The sequence below is a fragment of the Bubalus kerabau genome, chromosome 15 (assembly GCF_029407905.1).
Source record: "Bubalus kerabau isolate K-KA32 ecotype Philippines breed swamp buffalo chromosome 15, PCC_UOA_SB_1v2, whole genome shotgun sequence".
NCBI lineage: Eukaryota > Metazoa > Chordata > Mammalia > Artiodactyla > Bovidae > Bubalus > Bubalus kerabau.
The window spans coordinates 57,577,563-57,601,014 of NC_073638.1; the positions used below are offsets into that span (position 1 = coordinate 57,577,563).

The 23,452-nt window shown below is 39.1% G+C and overlaps 1 protein-coding gene across 1 annotated transcript in view; it reads left to right on the forward strand.

The window, feature by feature from the left end:
- ANO3 (anoctamin 3) overlaps nt 1–23,452 on the forward strand; it is a 452,166-nt gene that overhangs the window by 113,770 nt on the left and 314,944 nt on the right. Inside the window, 2 exon segments of the mRNA XM_055549165.1 lie at nt 13,842–13,886; nt 13,888–13,906. Coding sequence (XP_055405140.1) covers nt 13,842–13,886; nt 13,888–13,906 — 64 coding nt within the window.

Below are 23,452 nucleotides of genomic sequence, written 5' to 3' on the forward strand. Positions count from 1 at the left end.
ATATGTATGTATGTGTCAAACACAATAATAGGAACCAGGTAGCACGATGCTGTCCTGCTGCCCTGGGCTCTGCTGTGTTCTCTCGGACTTTGGTAACATCATGGCCTTTGATATGTTTTCTTTTGCCAGTGTGTTAAGAGTTGTTACATATTTCCTGTAGCTGTTTGAAAAAAATAATTATCACAGTGTCATCATGCTCTACACCCTTACTCCTCCCCCGTGTTTTATGTTTTTGACACGTTAAGATATTTTTGTGTATCCCTTAGTATCTGGCTACAGCCAGAATTGTAGCTATAGCATGGGCCAGGGATGTGCTGAGACCTTTATTTTGGTGGGAATTCTGGAACCAGAGGGGCTAGAGCTGGAATCTAGTGTATGTTGGAACCCCTCCTGGGGCATACTTAAGGCTGCTGCCTTGGAAGAGGGCTTGGAGCTGGAGCTGGGTATGGGCTGGTGGGTGTTCTGGGTCAGCCTTGGCAGGCAGGCTGACAACTTTCCAGACACTTTTCTATCTGCTGCTTCTGTGCTGTCATTCAAGCAAGTCAGTTCGTAGGTGCATGAGTGCTAAGTCCTTCTGGTCGTGTCTGACACTGTGGAGCCCCGTGGACTGTAGCTTGCCAGGCTCCTCTGTCCATGGGATTCTCCAGGCAAGAATACTGGAGTGGGTTGCCATGCCCTCCTCCAGGGATCTTCCCGACCCAGGGATCCAACCCACGTTTCTTCCATCTCCTGCATTGGCAGACAAGATCTTTACCACTAGCGCCACCTGGGAAGCGCAAGTAAGTTCATACATGCATCATTTAAGAAAGGAGTCTTGTTTTATTATAGCCTTCTGATTTTCCTGGTCACAGGCTCCACGTGTTTTCAAAACCAGTTAAATGGTTCATTTTCCAAGTGCCAATCTCCAGTGCTGGGGAGCTCAAAGTGGGATTCAAATTCCTCACTTTTTAGGGAGGTTTTCTAGGTTTTGAAATACCCTTCCTCTTTTGGGTTGCCCACTGAAGGTTGGGTTTTTTTTTTCCCCACCTACGATGTCAGTGTGATTTTCTCTGTATCCTTTACCGTAGAAGAGCTGTTCTGCTATCTTCAGGACATTCTCAGGGAGAGTTGATCTATATATAGCTGTAGTTTGGGTGTGTCTGTGGGAGGAGGTGAGCTCAGGGTCTTCCTACTCTGCCATCTTGAGCCCGCCCCGTTGAAAATGCCTTTGAATACATCTCTGGGTTTTGTTCTTACAGATGCTATTGTTTAGAAATAACTCAGTCTGAGAAAGCAGAACCACATGGACACTTTGAGTCAAATTCCTCTTTTTCTACCCTCACCCATGCTTTCATCTTCTATGTTCTTCATGAAATTGTTTCTCCTCCTGCTCTCAAACTACAGAGCTGACTATGTCTATATACATGTGTTTTATTTAGCCTGGATATTATCTTGTGATCAGCACACTTCAATGATAACTGGAAAGAAGGATGGTAGAAAAACACTTAAACACAGTGCTCCCACTGTTCTTCATTGCCTAAATATATTTTTAATAAGGAAAATAAAATGAATTTGACTACTATTCTCTGTAATAGAGTGCTTATGCTTGGTCGCTCAGTCGTGTCCAACTCTTTTTAACCCCATGGACTGAGAGCTGCACTCCTCTGTCCTTGGGACTTCTCCAGGCAAGAATACTGTAAATGGGTTGCCATGCCCTCCTCCAAGGGATCTTCCTAACCCAGGGATCGAACCCTGGTCTCCCGCATTGCAGGTGGATTCCTTACCATCTAAGTAACCAGGGAAGCCCAATAGAGTGGTGGTGAGTAACAAGATTATCTTTTCTCTTGTACTGGTAAATGATCGTATGCACACTGATTTATTTTTTAATGATTTTATTTATTTATTTTTGGCTGCACTGAGTCTTCATTGCTGCATGTGGGCTTTCTCTAGTGCGTGAGTGGGGACTGCTCTCTAGTTGCATTGTGCTGGCTTCTCATTGCAGTGGATTTACACGCAGGCTTCCGTAGTTGCAGCTCCTGGGCTCTAGAGCACAGGCTCAATAGCTGTGGCACATAAGGCTTAGCTGCTCCTCGGCATGTGGGGTCATCCTTTATCAGGGATCGAACCCATGTGCCTACCTTGGCAGGTGGATTCTTACCACTGAGCCACCAGGGAAGCCCTGCACTGCTTTATATTTAAGAATGTTCTTGGTACCTAAGGGAAGCAAGCTGTAATAATATGAATGGGTTTATTAAAACAGTACTGCCTCGGGAGAGTTAGCAGTTTCTTCATAAGTTCCTGAATGTCAGCATTTCTAAAATAAAAAATGAGAAAATGTCTGCATGGGATGCTAAGGCTTCTTCTGGCCCTAGATTAATTGACCCTCCCTTTAATGCTTTGAGGGATGACTAATAAGCAACATGTTTAAGCCAGAAATTCAAAACATTTCTCTTTTACCAGTCTAAAAAGGAGAAAAAAAAATAATGAGCTGTCAGGGTAGAGTCCTTGCAGTCTCTGACACATGTTAAATTTCTCCTGAAACTTGATATTAGTTTTACTATGAGACATTAAGATTTTTACTAAGGTTGGGGATTAGGAGAAGAGAAGAGGTCAGTCATTCTTGCTGCTTTTGTGTTAAGTGACAGAAAATCATCCCATAGGTAAGAAGCTATAGATACTTTTTATTATTTTTCATTGCAGTGAGTAATGATCATTGACAAAAGGCTAGCAAGGGCACTTATTTGACAAGCACTCCTGTTTCCAAAACCAGTAGAGATTTAATAATTAAAAAAAGGTTTATATAATTTACATATGAGCAAAGGAACCAGATTTTACTATAAAAAATGTTACAAACTTCCAAGTCAGGTAAGTGTGGGTTTGCTCTGAGTTCTTGAGTACTAGGTACTGGAAGTTGGAACACTTTCACAGATCATCTAGAATTCCTAATTATTATTCATGAATCTTTGCTAGAGCTACTCCTACTCCAATTAATGACTGTTTTAACATATATTTGGGCATCTCTTGAGGTGTGGGAGCCACAAACCAAAGCATCTCATTCCATTTTGGGTAACTTTTACAGTTATGTTTGTCCAGATATTTATAGGTATACTTTAGGAGTTGGGTATCTTCTTTTTTACCTTGCTGACATCTATAAGGATTAAAGTTTGCTTTATAAGGGAATGTATTTTATTAATAGTAGTGAGTATTGTTAGTATCAGAAGTAACCCGTGAGTGTTAGTGTTCTAACACAGACATATATTTATGGGTTTGTTGTCATGTAATGATCAACAGCACCCTTGCAGAAGCCATTAAAAACTTGTAATTATATAGAACACAAGCCGTGGGCTGGATGAATCAAGGGTCCTTTTATTCCACCCACATCAGCTACTGTGGAAATTTTGGACATTTACTGGTACCTTTTTCTTCTTCATTAGTCTCTTTCAGTTTTTCAAGAAGATAATTTATTTACTTTCCCTTCAATATAAAAGATCGGTTATTTTGCAAAATATGTGGTCTATACAACTCAGTTGTTTTTGGTCTGTAAGCAACTTTCTCATGACTACTTATTTCTGAATGAAATAAATAAGTACTTATGAATCTTATTTCTGACTTGATTTCAGTCATTTATTCCATGGATTATTAATATAAAGGGAACAGTAATAATTCTGAGCATACTTTTATACTAAGTTTCCTGCTAGTCATTCCATATATTACTCCACAACGATGCAGTGAGGGAGTCATTTTTCATACCTCTTATAGATCAGGGAAAAGAAGCCAAGTGGCTTTAAATAAGTTGACTCAGGGTGATATAGTCAATAAGTAACATATCTGACATTAGAAGCAAAGACTGACCTCAGAGCCCATCCTTTCCACTATAGCCTCCTGCCCTCAGATTATACATGCAAAAATGAGGAGTTTAGAAACTAGTATCGTGATCCTTGAATATGTTGGAACTGTGATGGACTCCATAAATTCCCTTCTCTCCTCCCTACCTGGGTTTTAAACCAGTTGATAAATAGAGCACTAGAGACTGACAGATGGCTATCAAAAGGTCAGCTGTATAACCTATGAAAGCTGGGAGAGCGGAACTTTGATGTGTGGCCAAATGAGCTAGGTCAGTTTCCTCTTCTTCTGAATTTTAGACCGTCCCATCAAGCAACTGACATAAGTATAAACCTCAGACAACTTCCTTAGTGTCTGACCCCATATTACATGGCAGAAGATAGGGGAACAAACCAAAATAGATAAAAAATTTGTTGAACTAAGCATTCCTTGCTCCTTTTCTTCCAAACTTGCAAATTGTGTAGCACAGATAAACTAGGAACGTATTCTGTTGAAGTCCCTCCACAGTGGACTTCTGTATATGTAATTTTATAATTCATATTGTATTAACAAACACAGGAAACAATGAAAAGGAGTACTTAGCTCCTTCTTGTCATGAATTCAGAATATTTTTCTTTAAAAAGTTCATATTTTTAATTGACAACAATAAAAATAAAGACTATTAGTATTTTATTACCAAGAGTAAGGTAATAGGTTTATAAAACACTTACATAATTTGATGTGCAAAAATTGAAATTAGGAAGGAAAGTGAATTGAGAAACTAGCAATAGAAGGGGAAATCAAAAGAATTGTTAGGATTGAAAAAAGCTGAAATGACAGCAGCATTTTTAAAAGAAGGTAGGGTACTGAAAGCAGAGAGACATAATAAACAGCATAATTAAATTATAAATGTCCTTATCATTATAAAGATAACTGAGTGCTGTGTTAGTCATGAGTAAGCATGTGTGCAGTGATGTGCTTTGAATTCTTAAAGATGCATTTACAGAGGAATATGGAAAGAGCGTTTTCTGAAACAGATGTGTTTTTGTATCTGCAATACCAAGCAAGATTATTTCAGGACTTGTTGTCATATATTAATTATAAAAATTTGATATTTTACTCTGAGTGAAATGGGATTTCATTGAATGAAGGGTTTTAGGAAAAGAACTCATCTTCCTCGTATCTGCTCACTCTCAATTCCAAACCTACCCCCATGCTCAGTCACTGCAATAGTAGAGAGACCAATTAGAAGCCTTGCAGCTGTACAGATCTGAGAAGTCATAGTTAGATTCTGGATATATTTTGAAAGTGGACTGAATGTGGGTAATGAGAAAAAGGGGTCAAGATTTTGGTTTCCAAGATTTCCCCATCAACTGATATGGGAAAATGGTGAGTGAATTTGATCTGTTAGCAAATGTCAAAAGGTTCATTTGAGAATATTGGTTCAGTTTGAACATGATTCTTTTAGACCAAGTGGAAATATAAAGAAGACAGATATGTAATATAAATGCCTGGAGTTAGGGAGAGATATCTGGCCTGGAGATACACCGATTTAGTGGTATCAGATATAGATAAGGTTTAAAACCATGAGGAATTATGAGGTCGCCAAGGGACAGCAATAAAGATAAAAAAGAGAAGAATCCAAAGACTCTGAGTCATGGGGCTTTCCAAAGTAGACAGGTCAAGAGATGGGAGGACTGAGAAGGAGCGTTTAGTGAAGTTGGAGAAGAGCCATGGAAGTGTTGTGCACTGGAGGCCGAGTGAGGAAAGTGTGTCGAGGAGGAAGTTGCAAGCAATTGTGTCAAAAGTCCTTGATAGACCAAATAAGATGAAGACTAGGAATTGACTACTGACTTTGGCACTGAAGAGCCATTGGTGACTCTGATAGTCTTAGTGGAGGCATGGAACAGCAAGCAACAACAACAAAACCTATTGTGGAAGATTTAAGAAGAGTTAAAAACAATAACTACTAACCCTACTTTTGTGTAACTTTACAATGAAAGGAAACAATTAAATATGGAAAAAACCACCAGGAAAACAGGAGTCAAGAGGTTGCTTCCCCTCCCCCCAATTTTTAGGGATTAAAAGAGTATGCTTGTATAGTGATGGGAATTATCAACTAGGGGTGAGGTGGGGTGTGGAGAGAGGCTGGCTTTGACTCAGTACGGAGAGAGCATGGGAAGGTTATTGGTCTGAAGTAGGTGAGAGTAATGGAAACTATTGCATAAGTAAAGGAGATAGGCTTTGGTGGGAATGCAGTTTGTCTTGAGTATCAGGCAGCAAGTCAGAATACATGGGTACAGATGCCAGGGGGTGGATGGGAGCTGTGGAAGTTTTCTTCAGTCTTCTCAGGGAAACAGGAAGCAAAGCTATCAGCTGAGAGTGAGCACTGGGGAGGAGGTGTTGGAAGACAGAATTTAAAGTGAGGGAATAAAATACGAAATAGCCTTCTAGGAGAGTGAAAATATATATTGACTGCTGGTCAGCATTAAGGACCCGTTTGAGGCTATTGTTATAAACTTTAGGGCGCTCATCCTACAGGTTGACACATTTTTAACTCCAGTTGTGTTTTAAACTGTCCAGTCTATGCCTGGAATTGGTGTGATATGAACATGCACACATACACACACAAATCATATTTAAAAATAAATTGTGTCTCCTTTATTTTAGTCAAAAGAATATTTTTAATAATATTCATGGTCCATATTCCAGCTCTATCTGAGATGGTATTTTTATTTATTTTTATTTTTTTTATACTCTCAACCCAACCACATACTTTATTTTTTTAATTTTTTTTACAATATTGTATTGGTTTTGCCATACATCAACATGAATCTGCCATGGGTGTACATGTGTTCCCCATCCTGAACCCCCCCTCCCGCCTCCCTCCCTGTACCATCCCTCTGGGTCATCCCAGTGCACCAGCCCCAAGCATCCTGTATCCTGCATCAAACCTGGACTGGCGATTCATTTCTTATATGATATTATACATGTTTCAATGCCATTCTCCCAAGTCATCCCCCCCTCTGCCTCTCCCACAGAGTCCAAAAGACTGTTCTATACATGAGATGGTATCTTTAAACATAGCAATACAAAGGCTTTGATACCATGTTTCTAAAACAGTTGCTAATATTTTTCTTTCTTTTGTCTTTTTCCCTCTAGGCATTGAATATGATTTTAAAACAAAAAATAAAATACAAAGAACACTATACCCCAGTCAACATAACTGACACGTAAGAATTGAAATTTATTTTAGAGATCAATTCCATTCCCCTCATTACAGATGGGGAAACTAAAGCCCAGTGAGAGGGATTGGCCCAGAGGGCTTAAGATTCCATACAACTCTACCCACAGAATTTCATCAAACTTTACCTCATTTGTTTTCTTTAGTGCCATCTCACAGATCAGAATCTGCCTTTCGTAATGATATGGGCAGGGAATATTACAGGCTTGGATTTTGTTAGTTACATAGGACAAGCTAGTAGGCACTTTCATTATCAATATTCTTCTGCAGAACAGGTGTGTAGAAAAAAGGTCTATGCTAATTCCCAGCAGATGCTCATCCTCTCTTCTCCTACATATGCAACAGCTCAGCTGAAGCAAAAGTAAACTATCCCTGCATAATATCCCTAGTATTATTTTTAGGAAAATGGCATTACTGTTGCCTAGTTACCTCTTTAAGTTCTTAATTGTCTCTTCATAATGCAAGTATCATAAGCTATAGCAACCTCATGGGAAATCCAGAATCACAGGTGATTACCACTTTCATTAACTTTCCCATTTCCATTTGGAGTTAAAGTCTAGTTACCTGAATTCTTGTCCTATTTCTGCCGTAGATTTGTAACATTGGTTAAGTACCAAACTTTGGGTCACTCATTTTTTTAACATATTAATTGAATAAGGTGAGCTTGATCAGTGGTTAAAGTATTTTTAAATTAGCAGCATCCTGGTTGTGTGAGAAATGAAAATGACTTAAAAAAATTTGAATCAGAGATATGATGGCCCAATTGACCACCTTTTGAAGACCTTCCAACCTTCTCAGGTTTCTTTCATACATCTGCACAGAACTCAAGTTCTCCAAGAATCATGATTTAAAACCGTTAGAGGATCTAGTGTCTCTTATGGTTCTCTAACTTTACAAACATATGATGTTGTGCTACGTGTGTTTGTGTGTGTGATGAAAAGGTTCAGACAAGAGATGCCCTTTAGTTTGCCAAGACCCTTATATATACCCTAGATCAGCGGTCCCCAACCTTTTTGGCACCAGGGACTGGTTTCATGGAAGGCAGTTTATCCATGGTCCATATGGAGGGGTATAGTTTGGGGATGATTTAAGCACATTAAATTTATTGTGCAATTTATTTCTACTATTATTACATCAGCTCTACTTCAGATTATCAGGCCGTTAGATCCTGGAGGTTGGAGACCCATGCCTTAGACCAGAGACTGCTTTATTTTTCCCCTCATTGATGTAGTCTCAAAGGCAAAGAAGGCAGCTCCGAGTGAGATTGATGGAGACCTTTGGCTTCTCATCTCATTTTTAAGTTTCATAATGTAGATAAACTTATATTTGTTACAAGAATATTCATGGTTAAGAGTGGTAGAGAGTGATTAATGCCACTAATTGCAAGGAGGGGGAGAAACTGGTGATTCAACCCTGCTAAGCTCAGGTACTGGGCAGAGGCCGTGAAGGCACCTGCCAAGATCCAGCCAGTCTGCCAGTTATCATATGGTATCTGTCTCACATGATTCTTTATCTGTGAACTGGATCTTGCCCTGATACTTGGAGGAGTGAGGATAAAGGCTCCTTCATACATAAGAGGTTAAGGAGTAGAACTTTTGCCTCCCTATGTTTCATAAAGTTTTGTACTAACTTTCCACATGGCACATATCTATATTTGTCTCCTACAAGTGTACTTTTTTTTTTAAAGAAAATCTTTTTCATTTCAATCTAATGTTTAAATTTAATGCTTTACCTATAACATACTATGTACCCCATCAGTTCATTTTAGCCGCTCAGTCGTGTCCGACTCTTTGCAACTCCATGAATCGCAGCACGTCAGGCCTCCCTGTCCATCACCAACTCCCAGAGTTCACTCAGATTCACGTCCATCGAGTCTGTGATGCCATCCAGCCATCTCATCCTCTGTCGTCCCCTTCTCCTCCTTCCCCCAATCCCTCCCAGCATCAGAATCTTTTCCAATGAGTCAACTCTTTGCATAAGGTGGCCAAAGTACTGGAGCTTCAGCTTTAGCATCATTCCCTCCAAAGAACACCCAGGGCTGATCTCCTTCAGAATGGACTAGTTAGATCTCCTTGCAGTCCAAGGGACTCTCAGGAGTCTTATCCAATATCACAGTTCAAAAGCATCATACCTACATCCATATCTATGTTACAACTATATGAAAAGTTAAGTTGCATGGGCTTTGATTAAAAACTACATAATTATTTTTAAAGAGAGAAGGAATTTCAGTTTACCCAGTTTATCCCCTCATTTTACAGAGACAGAAATTAAGGAAAAATGAACTTCCTAAGGTTATCTGTTTAGTTGGTCATGACTTACTTTCATTCTGAACTGATTCATTAGTTCTTTGAAAATTGAATAAAAATTCACACAAACACCTTTGTAATCATGAAAAACAGTCATAAGTTGTGTTTCAGCATTGATGGTGTCAATATATGATTCATTCTGATGTAGACAGCATCACTCAATGAATAAGTGAATGGTTGCAAGCTTTTTAATTTAAACTTTTTAACCAATTGTCCTTCCTTCTACCATCTCTTTCAAGATTATATGTAGCTCCTCCAATGATATTGTGGTCCAGATCTGTCAATTAATTTTAAGCAATTTTACCAGACTAGTGTAGCCTTTTCCACTGAGTCAGACAGTAGGCCTCACTTGTGTCTCATAAATGCTGATAAAAGAGGGGTTTCAGAGCTAAAGCAAGTTTGATAACTAATATTTAACAAGTAGTTTGGAGAGACTTTTACTTAGAAATAAAAATTTTAATAAAATATTTCAATTCACTAATGCATTTCTGAGGATGAACTAGTCTGATATAATTCTCTTTTTTCTCAATCCTTTGCTGAACTTCCTAGAATTGTTTTTCATGCAAGATTTGAAACATTTGGCCAGACGTACATACTAAAACAGAACCTAGCGTTTTGAAATTGATGGACATATACACAGTGGACAACCTCCCCAGTGACTTTTAGGATATGGAGTTCTCCAAAGATGGAACTAAAAATACTGTGATTTTTTTTTTTTTTCAAATACTCCACTCGAGGCCCCCCACTTTCTCATTGATTCCCTTTCTTTCTGCCAACCAGATGTGAGTATTGGCTAGGACTCTGTCTTGGCCTTCTATATTTTTTCTTCCTGTTATTTTTCCCCCTTCTCTTCTAAGAGCTTTTTCCTTGTATAAGTTCAGCTCTCACTTTTATGTGTGTAGCGTCTCAATCTGTGTCTCCTACCCCTACCCCCCTCTCAGTTTGTGAACACAGGTACTAAACTATCTCACGCTCAACCCGAAGATAATGTGCCTGAAATTGAGCCAGACTCAGTTTCTTCAGATGTAGTTACCAATGTGGAAAAGACGTTTCAGTTTTTTTGACTATCACGTGATTGAATTGGACTACATGTTTCTCAGATCCCTTATAATTATGTCATTTCCTGCATTTTGGGGGTTGGGGTTCTGTAAATGTGCTTCTCCAACCCCATATTCTTCTCCTTATCTCTCAGTAAGCCTTTGTCCTGCTTCCACACTTCTCTCGTTATTTCTTGTGCTTGAAGTAACTTTATGATCTCCTTAGTCTATCCAAGTCATTTATATTTTTGGTCAGCTTAAATCCTATTATTACTTAAAGATATTCAGTTCAAACTTATTATGACCATGCTAAAAAAAAACAACTCTGTCTCCCTAAAATAATGTTTAATGTTTTATCATATTGATAAAACAATCGGGAAATCTAAATACTCTTCTATAAAGACTTTTAAGTGCTGGGTAAGAAAGAATAATGAAGAAACCTAGGTTTAAGTCTCTTCTGTGACTTTCAATCTGCGTGTCTCCTAAAAACCCTTTACAAAACATGCACTGTGTCTTGATTTGCTCATTTATGAACTAAGTAGGGTTGGATTAGATAGACCCTAAGTCTCTTTCAGTTTATAATTGATAAACTGATATTTAAAGGCATTTAATACAATATATGTAAGCTACACTTTACTATTATAAATCAATCTCTACTATTATAAAATAGACTCTATTTTATTACATGTTTGTCTGGTGATCATTAAATTTCTCAACCTCAGACCCTTATAAAAGTACTCACACTTCAGAATCAAAATAATAGATAAATTACAGGATAGTTATTCTATTTTGGTAACTGTAAAAGACCAGTTTTATTCAGATGAGCCATTAAAATATGGGGTCACCTATTAAATAGGTAGGACTTCCCTGTAGCTCAAATGGTAAAGAATATGCCTGTAATGTAGGAGACCAAGGTTTGACCCCTGGGTTGGGAAGTTCTTCTGGAGAAGGGAATGGCAATCCACTCCAGTATTCTTGCCTGGAGAATTCTATGGACAGAGAAGTCTGGCAGGCTACAGTCCACTGGGTCACAAAGAGTCGGACACGACTGAGCTACTAACACACACACACACACACACACAAGGTTCTGATACTAATTCCAATGTGAGTGATGGGGGAGGTTTCCCATTCCAGCAAGCAATTCTTGGGACACCAGCTAGATATCCTACAAATCAACTGAATTTTGACACTGTTTATCCAGAAATATAATCAAATTTCATGGTTACAAACTCAGTCCTGCAAGACTGCTTCCCCTCTCCCTCTCAGTTCACATGCTTGTCAAAAGCCAAAGTGGTCCAGGTTTGATGCATGAGACAGGGTGCTCAGGGTGCACTGGGATGACCCTGAGGGATGGGATGGGGAGGGAGGTGGGAGGGAGGTTCAAGATGGGGGACACAACCCATGGCTGATTTATGTCAATGTATGGCAAAAACCACTATAATATTGTAATTAGCCTCCAATTAAAATAAATAAATTAATTAAAAAAAAAGCCAAAGTTGTTACCTACACTTTTGACAAACTGGCTATAAATCAGAGTTTCCCATGAGCTTCTCCTTCCTAGGGTATGATCAGTTTTTTAGATAGACTTACAGAAGTCTGGAAAACATTTTCCTTACTAGATCACTGGTTTATTAGAAAAGATTATATCAGGAATAGCTATCAGGAATAGCCAGATAGAAGACATGCATAGAGCAAGGTGTGTGGGAAGGGACACAGAGCATCTGTGCCTCTCCAGGTGTGCCACTCTCACCAAATTTCCATGTGTTCACCAACCCAGAAGCTCTCAGAAACCTGTCCTTTTGGGTTTTCAGTGGAGGCTTCATTACACAGCTCTGGGCCATTGGTGACTGAATTCCATCTCTAGCAGATGTCAGGCTATCAGGCCTGAGGTTTCAGCCTTCTAATCACATGTTTAACTGTCCATAGGTGCTTTCCATAAAGCACCTAATTAACATAATAAAGGACACCTTTAAGCACCGCCCCCAGCCCCCCACCCCCCACCACACTCGGGAAACCCAAAGGGTTTTAGGAGCTCTATGCCAAAAATGGGGATGAAGACCATCTATATATTTCTTATTATAAATCACAACATCACACCTATATAATATATTAATTGAATAAGCTAGAAAGCTTTTATTGGGGAAAAAAAGCTTGCTAAGTACAAGGTACTGTGACAAATATTGCTAGATTGGGATGGGGATATGGATAGAGAAATGAAGTAAAAGGTTTGGTATCTACCTTCCAGGAGAAAATTTTCCAATGAGGGAGCACACAGATAAAGGGATTACTATAATTATAAGCATGCTGCTGCTGCTAAGTCGCTTCAGTCGTGTCCGACTCTGTGCGACCCCAGAGACGGCAGCCCACTAGGCTCCGCCGTCCCTGGGATTCTCCAGGCAAGAACACTGGAGTGGGTTGCCATTTCCTTCTCCAATGCATGAAAGTGAAAAGTGAAAGTGAAGTCGCTCAGTCAAGTCCGACTCCTAGCAACCCCATGGACTGCAGCCTACCAGGCTCCTCCGTCCATGGGATTTGCCAGGCAACAGTACTGGAGTGGGTTGCCATTGGCTTCTCCACATATAAGCATAAGAAACTGTTAATTGCTACCACTTACTGAATACTTATATGAACTAGGACTTATGCCAGGAACTAATATATGAATGCTAATTAACATGAACAAAACTACTTTTTTTTTTTTACAAGATTCCAAGGTTATTATTCTATTTAGCAGAAGAAAAAAAAAATGAGATCAGAAATCTTAATCTCTCCAAAGTCACATAGCTAGTGTGATGAGAATGTACTATTCGTTACATCTTATTAGGTATCTTTTGAGGCTTGGAAACATTTCTGTAGAAGTGCTTATTTAAAAGAAATAATTATTTCTAAATGGAGGTGTCAGAAAATTGCCTTTGAAAGTAGCTTTAGTATTGAGTCTTGTAAGAAGAATAGACTTTTATTTAACTTGGTGGGTAGACAAGTCATTTTAAGCACAGAGAACAGATTGAGCAGAATCGCAGAGGCAAAGAAGTAGAGGTTGTGTTCAGGGAATTCTGGTGATTAGGCATGGTAACAAGAAGAGCAGGGACTGAGCAAAGGAAAAGATGCAGCTTTTGAGGTTGGGTGGACAGGGTGTTTAGAAGAATGTGTTACTTACCTGGGGCAAATGTAATTGGAAAATCTGGCTAGATTTCTAAGTTCTTCAAAGATGACAGCTCAATCAGCTTGTATAACAGCGAGTAGAAGCTACCTACCTGCTTAGTTTTTAATGCAATTTACTGAAAGTTGTATCTTCCTATGCACTTTTTCATAAGTAATTTGACCTATACCAGATAGTAGTTTTACAGCAACTGTAATCAACAGGAAAAGCTCTTTTTTTCATGATAATTTTCTACTCTTTTTCTGGTCTATTGAGTTTCTAAGCAATTTTTTGTTCTTTGTTCCTCCTTGCAAAAGTTGTGCTCTTCTCATTGTGGGCTTGAAAAGAGTGTGTGGGTTGCCAAAAGGCAAATACAATGAAGGTAAGTTTTGAAGTTGGTTGCAGGTGCTCCCACCTTTTTTCTTCGGTATATGGAGGAGAAACTCCAGAGTCTTTGTGGGGTGTGAAAATTTAACACAAATTTGTAGGATCACATTCATACGACTAATTATCTTGCATCTTATTGAGTTTTATCCAGTAAAGCCAATCTACTGATAACAGGGTTTGTTGAAGGAGAGTGCAGTATTTATTGCAGGTGCTTGGCAAGGGCTATGGGCAGCTAAAGTTCAAAAGACTCCAACTCCCTGAAGGATTTCAGGGAAGGATTTTTAAAGGAATAGTAACGTAGAGAGTCACAGGGTACATGATCAGCTTATGCATAATTCTCTGATGGGTGAATGGTGAAGTAATTAACAAGAAAAAATTGTGAATCAATGAAAACTCATATGAATAAAAACAAGCTCTTGTATAACATTAATGGCAGTAAGAATGTTAGAAGGAACTGGTACTTGAGTTATTCTGTGTGCCAAGTACTGTGTATAAGTCCTTTGTGTGGGATTGTTGATTGCTCTCAGCAACTCTGTGAGACCAAGAGTACTATCAATTACAGATTAGGTAAATGAGGATTAGACATGTGAAGTCACATTTTGTGATCTAGCTCCTTTTGCCCTTGCAGAGTCATGAACTTGGACACGAAACCAGGTCTGTCTTTTGAAGAGACAGAGCTCTTGAACATTCACGGATAGTGGTGTGATCCTAAAAATCAGTAACAAAATTTCCATCGACTGTAGAAATCAAAATTAGATGCATTTTGGGAAGAAGTGTTAGTCTTCAGACATATCTTACATGATAAACCATCAAAATCCTGTGTATAGACAAATAAATTATGGGCGAGGATAAGGTTAACTTACTAGGAAACTCTAAGTTGATTTTGTTTTAATTCTACAATTCTATAGATGTTCTTATTTTTATAAAAAGTGAATAATTACACTTTTCTCATTTAGATCCACCTGTGGTATTAAATGGCATGTTCTTTCTATCTTATTCTATGAAAATTTCAGGTAGGGTTTTTGTATCAAAGAATTTTCATTTATAATGAAGAAATTGACATCCAGATGCTAAACCTGTCTCCTTGTTGGCAAGGTTTAGGCTTTCAAGGTTTTCCTGCTCTAGGACCACATGGCCACAAGCCTGACTTCTCAGAGAAAGAAGACCTCTTCCGCTCTGATGCCTAATGGAAACAATCCTCTGTACATTATACCTATTTTTGTATATTTCTTAGTGTAAATTCAGAGCATTTACTAGTTTGTTTTTTCTTGGGGATAAGAAGCAAGTATTGTCATATGTGACATTTTACGCTTTAAGTTATTTATTTGACTGCCCCGGGTCTTAGTTGTGGCACGTGGAATCTTTAGTTGTGGCCTGGGAACTCTGGGCTGTGTCATGTGGGATCTAGTCCCCTCGCCAGGGATCGAACCCTGGCCACCTGCATTGGGAGAGTGGAGTTTTAGCCAGTGGACCACCAAGGAAATCCCTGTTTTGTTTTGTTTTAAGTCACTTTATTGAGCTATGATTGACATACAAAATGTTCTGCTTAATGTTAACAACGTGATGAATTTGGAGATAAGTATACACTTTTGAAATCATCACTGCAATCAGTGCCATTACAATATCCACCACCTCCAAAATTATTCTCTGGCCCTATTAATTAAGGGGTCCCCAGTGGCTCAGATGATAAAAAATCTGCCTGCAATGTGGGAACCCAGGTTCAATCCTTGGGTCGGGATGATCCCCTGGAGCAGGGAATGGCTACCCACTCCAGTATTCTTGCATAGAGAATTCCATGGACAGAGAAGTCTGGTGGGCTACAGTCCATGGGATTGTAAAGAGACAGACACGACTGAGTGACTATCACTTCACCTATTAATTAATTAATTAATTCTTTCATGATAAGTGGAATGTTGGTTACTAGGGGCTAGGGGAAAGGGAGCATGCAAAGGTGCTCGTCAAATGTGCTAGTCACTTGTTACGCAAGATGATTAAGTTCTGACGATCAATGGTATAGTTAATAATATTGTTACATAACTAAAGTTTTTCTGGCAAGGTAGATAGATTTTATGTTGCTCTTGTTTGGTTTAATCAGTAGATTTTATTACAATTCCATCTTTCCAGTTACTCAGACCAAACTCCTTATAGTCTCCATGATACTTTTCTCACTGTCCTCCACATATGATTAGTTAATTCCTCTGTGACTCTATCTTCAGAATGCATGCCTAATTCAACTGCTGCTTATCATCTTCACTGTTTCCACTCCAGTCAAAAGTACCATCACCTTTCCCACTGGATAACTGTACTTCCCAACCAGTGGCCTCTATAGCCTTTACTCTATTCTGCTACCCCTCACACACTCTCTTCTTGACAGAACAGCTACAACAGATTTTACAACTTTAGTCAGATAAGGTCACTCCTCTTCCAGAAAACCCCCTAAAGGCTTCCTGTGTCATACAAGACCTTACTTAAAATGACCTGCAACACCAGTTACCAGCCCTATGATTTTATCTCCTACTAATTCCCCTGTTGAAAAAAATTTACACCATGTCAGAGTTGCAAATTAGGTTTTACTTGGGGCAAGATGAGGACTGCAGCCCAGGAGACAGCGTTTCAGATGGCTCTGAGAAACTGCTCTGAGGAAGCGATGGGAGGAGCTAGGATATATAGAAGTTTTGCAACAAAGGGTAGGTAATCCTGTCAAAAGTTTGTCAGTTGAAGAAACCAGATAGTTCAGGTAAAAGAATATAGCACTTTTCCATGTATGGGAAGATAAGTTGTCTCAGGGCTTACCAGCTCACCCTTGGCTGATGGCTGCAATTGCCGATGACTGTGATATCCTTTGCTCTCTGATATGGCAGGAAATATTCCATTTCTCACCCCATAGAGCACAGGGCCTCCGTGTAGTTCTCCTTACCCCTGGATTGTTGTATTTGTGCTGGCTTCTGTCTGGAACACTACATTTCTCCAAATATGTGTATGGCTTCCTGCCTCACCTCCTTCAGAGCTTTAATCAAACATCACTTTTTCAGTGGGATCCTGAGTAATCCTTCCCTGGCCATTATGTGCATGCCTTGCCCCGACTCCAATGCACTTATTTTTCTCCACAGCGCATATCTGACATACTATAGTTTTTTTTATATATATTATGAGTTATTTTCTTCCATTATATTGTACCTGGCATGGGAGAAGGAAGTTTTGCTTTGTTTAGTTTTTCTATTTTGATCACTAAATCTTTAGTGCCTAGAACAGTGCCTGATAAATGGTAGGTTCTCAAAAATATTGCTGATGAAATGAACTACACAGTAATCCATCTTTAAAATGTAAAACTGGAAGTTTATGCAGTACTATATTTCCCTGGAGTGAACTGCAGCATCAATTTCAGACAGCAGTCTCTCCTGTTATATGTGTGCTTCTGAAAACAGTAATTAGCCAAGCCCATGCATACTGTATACACATCCCTAATGTGAGATAGGGCACTAATTGCCTGCCACACTAAGGACTTGTAGGTCTTCCTGTCTTAATTAAAGCCAGATTACTAACTGTGTGGAGATTCTTATGATTCTTATGGGATGTTGGTCTAGATTTTCCCCTTCAGTTCAGTTCAGTTCAGTTGCTCAGTCCTGTCCAATTCTTTGTGACCCCATGAATCACAGCACTCCCTGTCCATCACCAACTCCCAGAGTTCACTCAGACTCATGTCCATCGAGTCAGTGATTTCATCCAGCCATCTCATCCTCTGTCGTCCCTTTCTCCTCCTCCCCCAATCCCTCCCAGCATCAGAGTCTTTTCTAATGAGTCAACTCTTCACATCAGGTGGCAAAAGTATTGGAGTTTTAGCTTCAGCATCAGTCCTTCCAATGAACACCCAGGACTGATCTCCTTTAGAATGGACTGGCTGGATCTCCTTGCAGTCCAAGGGACTCTCAACAGTCTTCTCCAACATCACAGTTCAAAAGCATCAATTCTTCAGCGCTCAGCCTTCTTCACAGTCCAACTCTCACATCCATACATGACCACAGGAAAAACCATAGCCTTGACTAGACAGACCTTTGTTGGCAAAGTAATGTCTCTGCTTTCCCCTTAGTATGTTCAAAATTTCCTTTTTCTTTTAATGCCATTCTTATTCTCCTGGACATGGTAGATGCTTAAATATCAAAGGAATACAGCTTATTCCATTTTCTTAAAAAAAAATCTGTTTTAAATTAATTCCAAATTCTTGAGGGAGAATGTAATTTAATTCTCATTGTCACAAACCAGAAGTTGTAGTTCCTATTTACCATTTTTCCTTAAATAACAGCCTAGAAAAACCAGTCTTAGCACCCAGCATTTCTATCCTGTGAATAAGAAAGCTAGCAGGTCTGTACAAGAATATATGTATTGGAGTGATCTTTTATTAGAACTTGTGTTCACTCATTCATTTATCATAGCATTGTAATGGTTCTTTTGCCACAGGTATTGAGCTAGGTGAGAAAGTACAGGAAGAGAGACTGAAAAGAACATTATATACAAGGTAAGAAAAACCAAGATTGAGTCAGAATGGGGTGTATAATAACAGTGTGACTTTGGCAACTCAAATTTTCTTTGCATTTCCTATTTTTTATTAGGAAATGATGGTGTTAATATATACTTTACAAACTTGAATTTTCTGAGCACTGGAAGAATTACTGAATTATAAAATAATTTGTAAAATGCTATATAAAGGTAAGTTCTTTTATTACCACATTATAACAAAACATTTTATGTTTTCATATGAAATTAAATATTATTATAAAAACTTCATTATGTAATAAGAAGGGGATATATAAGAAAGAAACAGGGAGAATGACTGCCAAGGTTCTTTTCTAAACACAGAAGAAGTCAGTAGGAGAAAAATATATAAATGTTTGTAGTAAAAAGCAACTGGGCTTCCCTGATAGGTCAGAGGGTAAAGAATCACCTGCAATGCAGAAGACAGCAGAAACACCAATTCGATCCCTGGGTGGGGAAGATCCCCTGGAGAAGGAAATGGCAACCCACTCCAGTATTCTTGCCTGGAGAATCCCATGGATGGAGGAGCCTGGTAGGCTACAGTCCATGGGGTTACAAAGAATTGGACACGACTGAGCAACTTCAGTTTATTTCTTTCCAGTATTCTTGCCTGTGAAATCCCATAGACAGAGAAGCCTGACAGGCTACAGTCTGTAGGGTTGCAAAGAGTGGGACACAACTGAGTGACTAAGCATGAAAAGCAACTACAAGGCATGGAAGCCAACTGCATGGCCTGTGGACTCAGATAATCTGTGTTCAGATTGTGATTATGCATTTTCCTAGCTGCATGATGTTTAGTGTTTGCTTAATCCTTTTGTTCCTCAATTTCCTCATTTATAAGTTTGAGATAATATTTTGGTCTTTTATGGCTAGTATGAAGATTGAGATAAGTGTTTTGCATACTACTGCTACTGCTAAGTCACTTCAGTCGTGTCCGACTCTGTGCAGCCCCATAGAAGGAAGCCCACCAGGCTCCCCTGTCCCTGGGATTCTCCAGGCAAGAACACTGGAGTGGGTTGCCATTTCCTTCTCCAATGCATGAAAGTGAAAAGTGAAAGTGAAGTCGCTCAGTCGTGTCCGACTCCTAGTGACCCCATGGACTGTAGCCCACCAGGCTCCTCTGTCCATGGGATTTTCCAGGCAAGAGTACTGGAGTGGGTTGCCATTGCCTTCTCCCATTTTGCATACTAAGGTCTCATTAAATATTAGTTGTTACATTTCTTACTAAGGTTGCTAATATTATAAGTAGGGTAGCACACAAAATTCCTTTTGCCACAAGTGGATTTCCAGGAATGCCATGCAGAAATGTGAGTGGTCTATTGGTATTTTAAAGGAGAATGGAAAGTTGGCCATCTTTCTTTTTCCTTTTTTTCTTTCTTTGTCTTCTGTATATTGATGGTTCCACTCTTCAAAGCTTGGATTGTCCAGGGCCCTTGCTTCAAACCCATCTGGTGCTCAGAAATCTTGGTTCTTTCCTTATTTGAATGGCAATATGCATGGAACAGGGAGTACAGGGGATAAATAAAATAAGTAACAAACTGACCCAAGTCATATTAGTAATGACTTTTTGTCCATTTTCAACAAGAGGTGATCAATGAATAAAATGAATACAGAAGCAAGAAATATAAACTTTATTTAGATATTCAGATAACTTCCCAAACCAAAAAGCATGCTCTATAAATACAAATGACTCCTCCTCCTCATCAAGCCTTATAACATTTTATAGTTATTATATTTTAAAGTCACATTTACTTATTACTGAGTTGACCCCAACAGTTTAATAAGTTAAATAAACATTGTTGTTTTTATTTTGCATGTAATTTTTCTGTCCTTTTTTAGAAATTCTAGGCAGGTCTGTAAGTATGTTATTTAAAAAAAACAACTGTAGATAATCACACTTACTGATGATATTCAGATGGTGAGTAATCCATCTAGTCATCTGTCAGCCCATAAATATTTAGTTACTGTACATTATTTCCTACCTTTTTATATATTATTTCATATCTCAGTCCACAAAGACCCACTTTAGTTGGGCAGAGTCCACTGTTTTGTCTAGTCTGTATCCTTCTTCCCTTTTTAAATCTCCTTAGCTTTTGTAAGACTGTGCTCTCCTTGTTTTCAGCATCAGTCTGAAAATCTTTGCTGCAAGCTACTTGAAGGAGGTTTACATGAAGCTCAAAAAAGCATCTAAAATCTTTCAGGGTCTTTGCAGGACCTGTGAGTGAGTTAGGCAGGCAGATCATAATATGACAAAGGGAATGATGAATGAAACTAAACCTCTTTAGGAGAAGTGTGATGAATTGAAGAGAGATGGGAGAGGAGGCACCGACAGTTCAGTTCCACTTGACCCTTGACAAGTGACATGAAGTTTCAGTTTTAACGCATGTCCCCAGTTTTTCAAGAGAAGTTGCTAATGAGGGTATTTGTCTAAATATTTCAATTTAGAATATTGGCAATACTTTCTAATCCTTGAAAAAAAATACTGTGTAAGCCTAATAAAATGACCCTAAGTTCAGATTTCCACTCCAGCACTCTTGCCTGGAAAATCCCATGGACGGAGGAGCCCGATAGGCTACAGTCCATGGGGTCGCAGACAGTTGGACACGACTGAGTGACTTCACTTTCAAGTTCAGATTTATCCTTTATCTATCAACCCGAAACTTCTGCTTTATATACTTCAGAAGTTTTTGAGGGACAATATAAGGAAAATGAAGGCTTGTTAATATTGACTGCCTTTTATCAAGTGGCTAATGAGTTATGACAGCATAGTCTGTCTCTTTATTCTGTTTGACTAAAGACCTCTCCTTTCCACTAGGGGCAGGGTTGACAGCGGTGGTGGTGGTGTTTTAGTCACTAAGTTGTGTCCAACTCTTGTGAACCCGTGAACTGTAGCCCCCCTCCTCCCCCCACCCCCCAGGCTCCTATGTCCTATGTCCATGGATTTTCCCCAGGGAAGAATACTGGAATGGGTTGCCATTTCCTTCTCTAGGGCATCTTCCCAACCCAGGGATCGAAATCGTGTGTCCTGCACTGTAGGCAGATTCTTTACCACTAAGCCACCAGGGAGGGGCTTCCCTCATAACTCAGTTAGTAAAGAATCAGCCTGCAAAGCAGGAGACCCAGCGTTGATTCCTGGGTGGGGAAGGTCCCCTGGAGAAGGAAATGGCAACCTACTTCAGTATTTTTGCCTGGAGAATCCCATAGACAAAGGGACCTGGCAGGCTACAGTCCACGGGGTCGCAAGTGTCAGACATGACTTAGCAACTAAACCACCATCAGCACCAAGCCACCAGGGAAGCCCAGGATTGAGAATAGGAAGGGTGAATTGAGAATAAAATTATCTCCTGCTGCTCATGAATAAGGTATCTATTACTAGATTATTTGCTGTAGATGGGCGTCACCATAGATTCTAATGGTTTCCCAGGGACAGCCCCTGTTTATACTTGCTTTCCCACCCAGTGTAATAAATTAATAGTTCCTTTTTCATACTTAAAATTATGCCAGTTAGGAAAATTATGTGGTGATATCAGTGCTACTTAACGCATATTATAGCTATTGACAAACCAAAATCACTTGAATGCAGAGACACAAGTTAATAATAATTGTTGGGTACTATAGGAGATGGGGCTTCTCAGGTGGCTCAGTGGTAAAGAATCCACCTGCAATGTAGGAGATCCAGGTTCGATCCCTGGGTCAGGAAGATCCCCTGGAGGAGGGAATGGCAACCTGCTTCTGTATTCTTAACTGGAGAATCCCATACACAGAGGAGCCAAGTGGGCTACAGTCCATGGGGTTGCAAAGAGCTGGACATGACTGAAGCTACTTAGCACTATATGAAATAAAACAGTTGTAGTGTCTAGACTCAAAACCAGGTTAGCTGAGTGTGAAATCAGAGTTCTTTCCATAACCCAGGCTGTTTAAAATTTTATATTGAGCTTGAGGAAACTATTTTACAGATAATGGAAATAAGGCTAAGAGAAAAATGTACTCAGGTACATCCCTTAGGAAGTAACAGAGCACAGATTTTAACTAAGATTTTTTGAGGTCAAGGCTACGTACTTTCCTAGCTGTCTCCCTATTTGGAAATCCAAGATCAAGCATTGCACTATACATGACAATTACTGTACTTGAAGGTACAATTTGATGATGCATATGTTAAGGGAAATAGACTCATAGAATAGGACTAATAGTTGGGGAGACAAGACTAACTGGCATAAAAGAATCAGAACAACTCATGATTCTATATAATTAAGTGCTGGATTATTTTGTAAGGATAAAGAAGTTCAGAAGAGACTCCACGTGGGCTGGTATATTCAAGGAAGAGGTGGCAAATCAATTGTGCCATGGAGAACTTGAGTGATGAATAGCAGGTGGAGAACATTCCCATGAGAGAAACAGAAGTATTTTTGGTTGTTTTTGTGAGGCAGATCAAGGAATATATTTTGACCCAAACTGTGCTGGGGAATCAAGAGAAATCTGGTGGAAAAACTAAGTTGGGCCAGCTTTTGAGAATTTTTTTAATGCTTAATTTTGTTTTAGCCGTACATATATATAACTTTACATAAATGCATAAATATGGTTATATACTTGCCTTTGAATATATGGTCATTTTTTCTTTTCCCCCTTTTGGGATTCCTTCTCTTCCTTTCTCTTATACAGCCGTGTTAACCTACCCACACCCATGTTAATAGCCTGGTATGTAGTTTTGTGTTTATTTTAATAACACATATTCTAACAATCAGATTTCATGGTAGGATAAATTATAATTTAACATGTTGCTGAGTCTGAGTTTTGTTTCCACTGTTTTTTACCAAGATCAGTGATGCAATAAAGATTCTGACATTTAGGTCATTCTTTACGGCTTCTGTGTTTGTATGGGATATACTTTGAGGAGGTGGATTATTGGTTAAAATAGGCTCTCATACATCACAATTCCAAACCAATATATGAAAGAAAGCTTTTCTCAACATCCCCTGTAAAAATAGGTATCATGGCTCCTTTCCATTTTTGT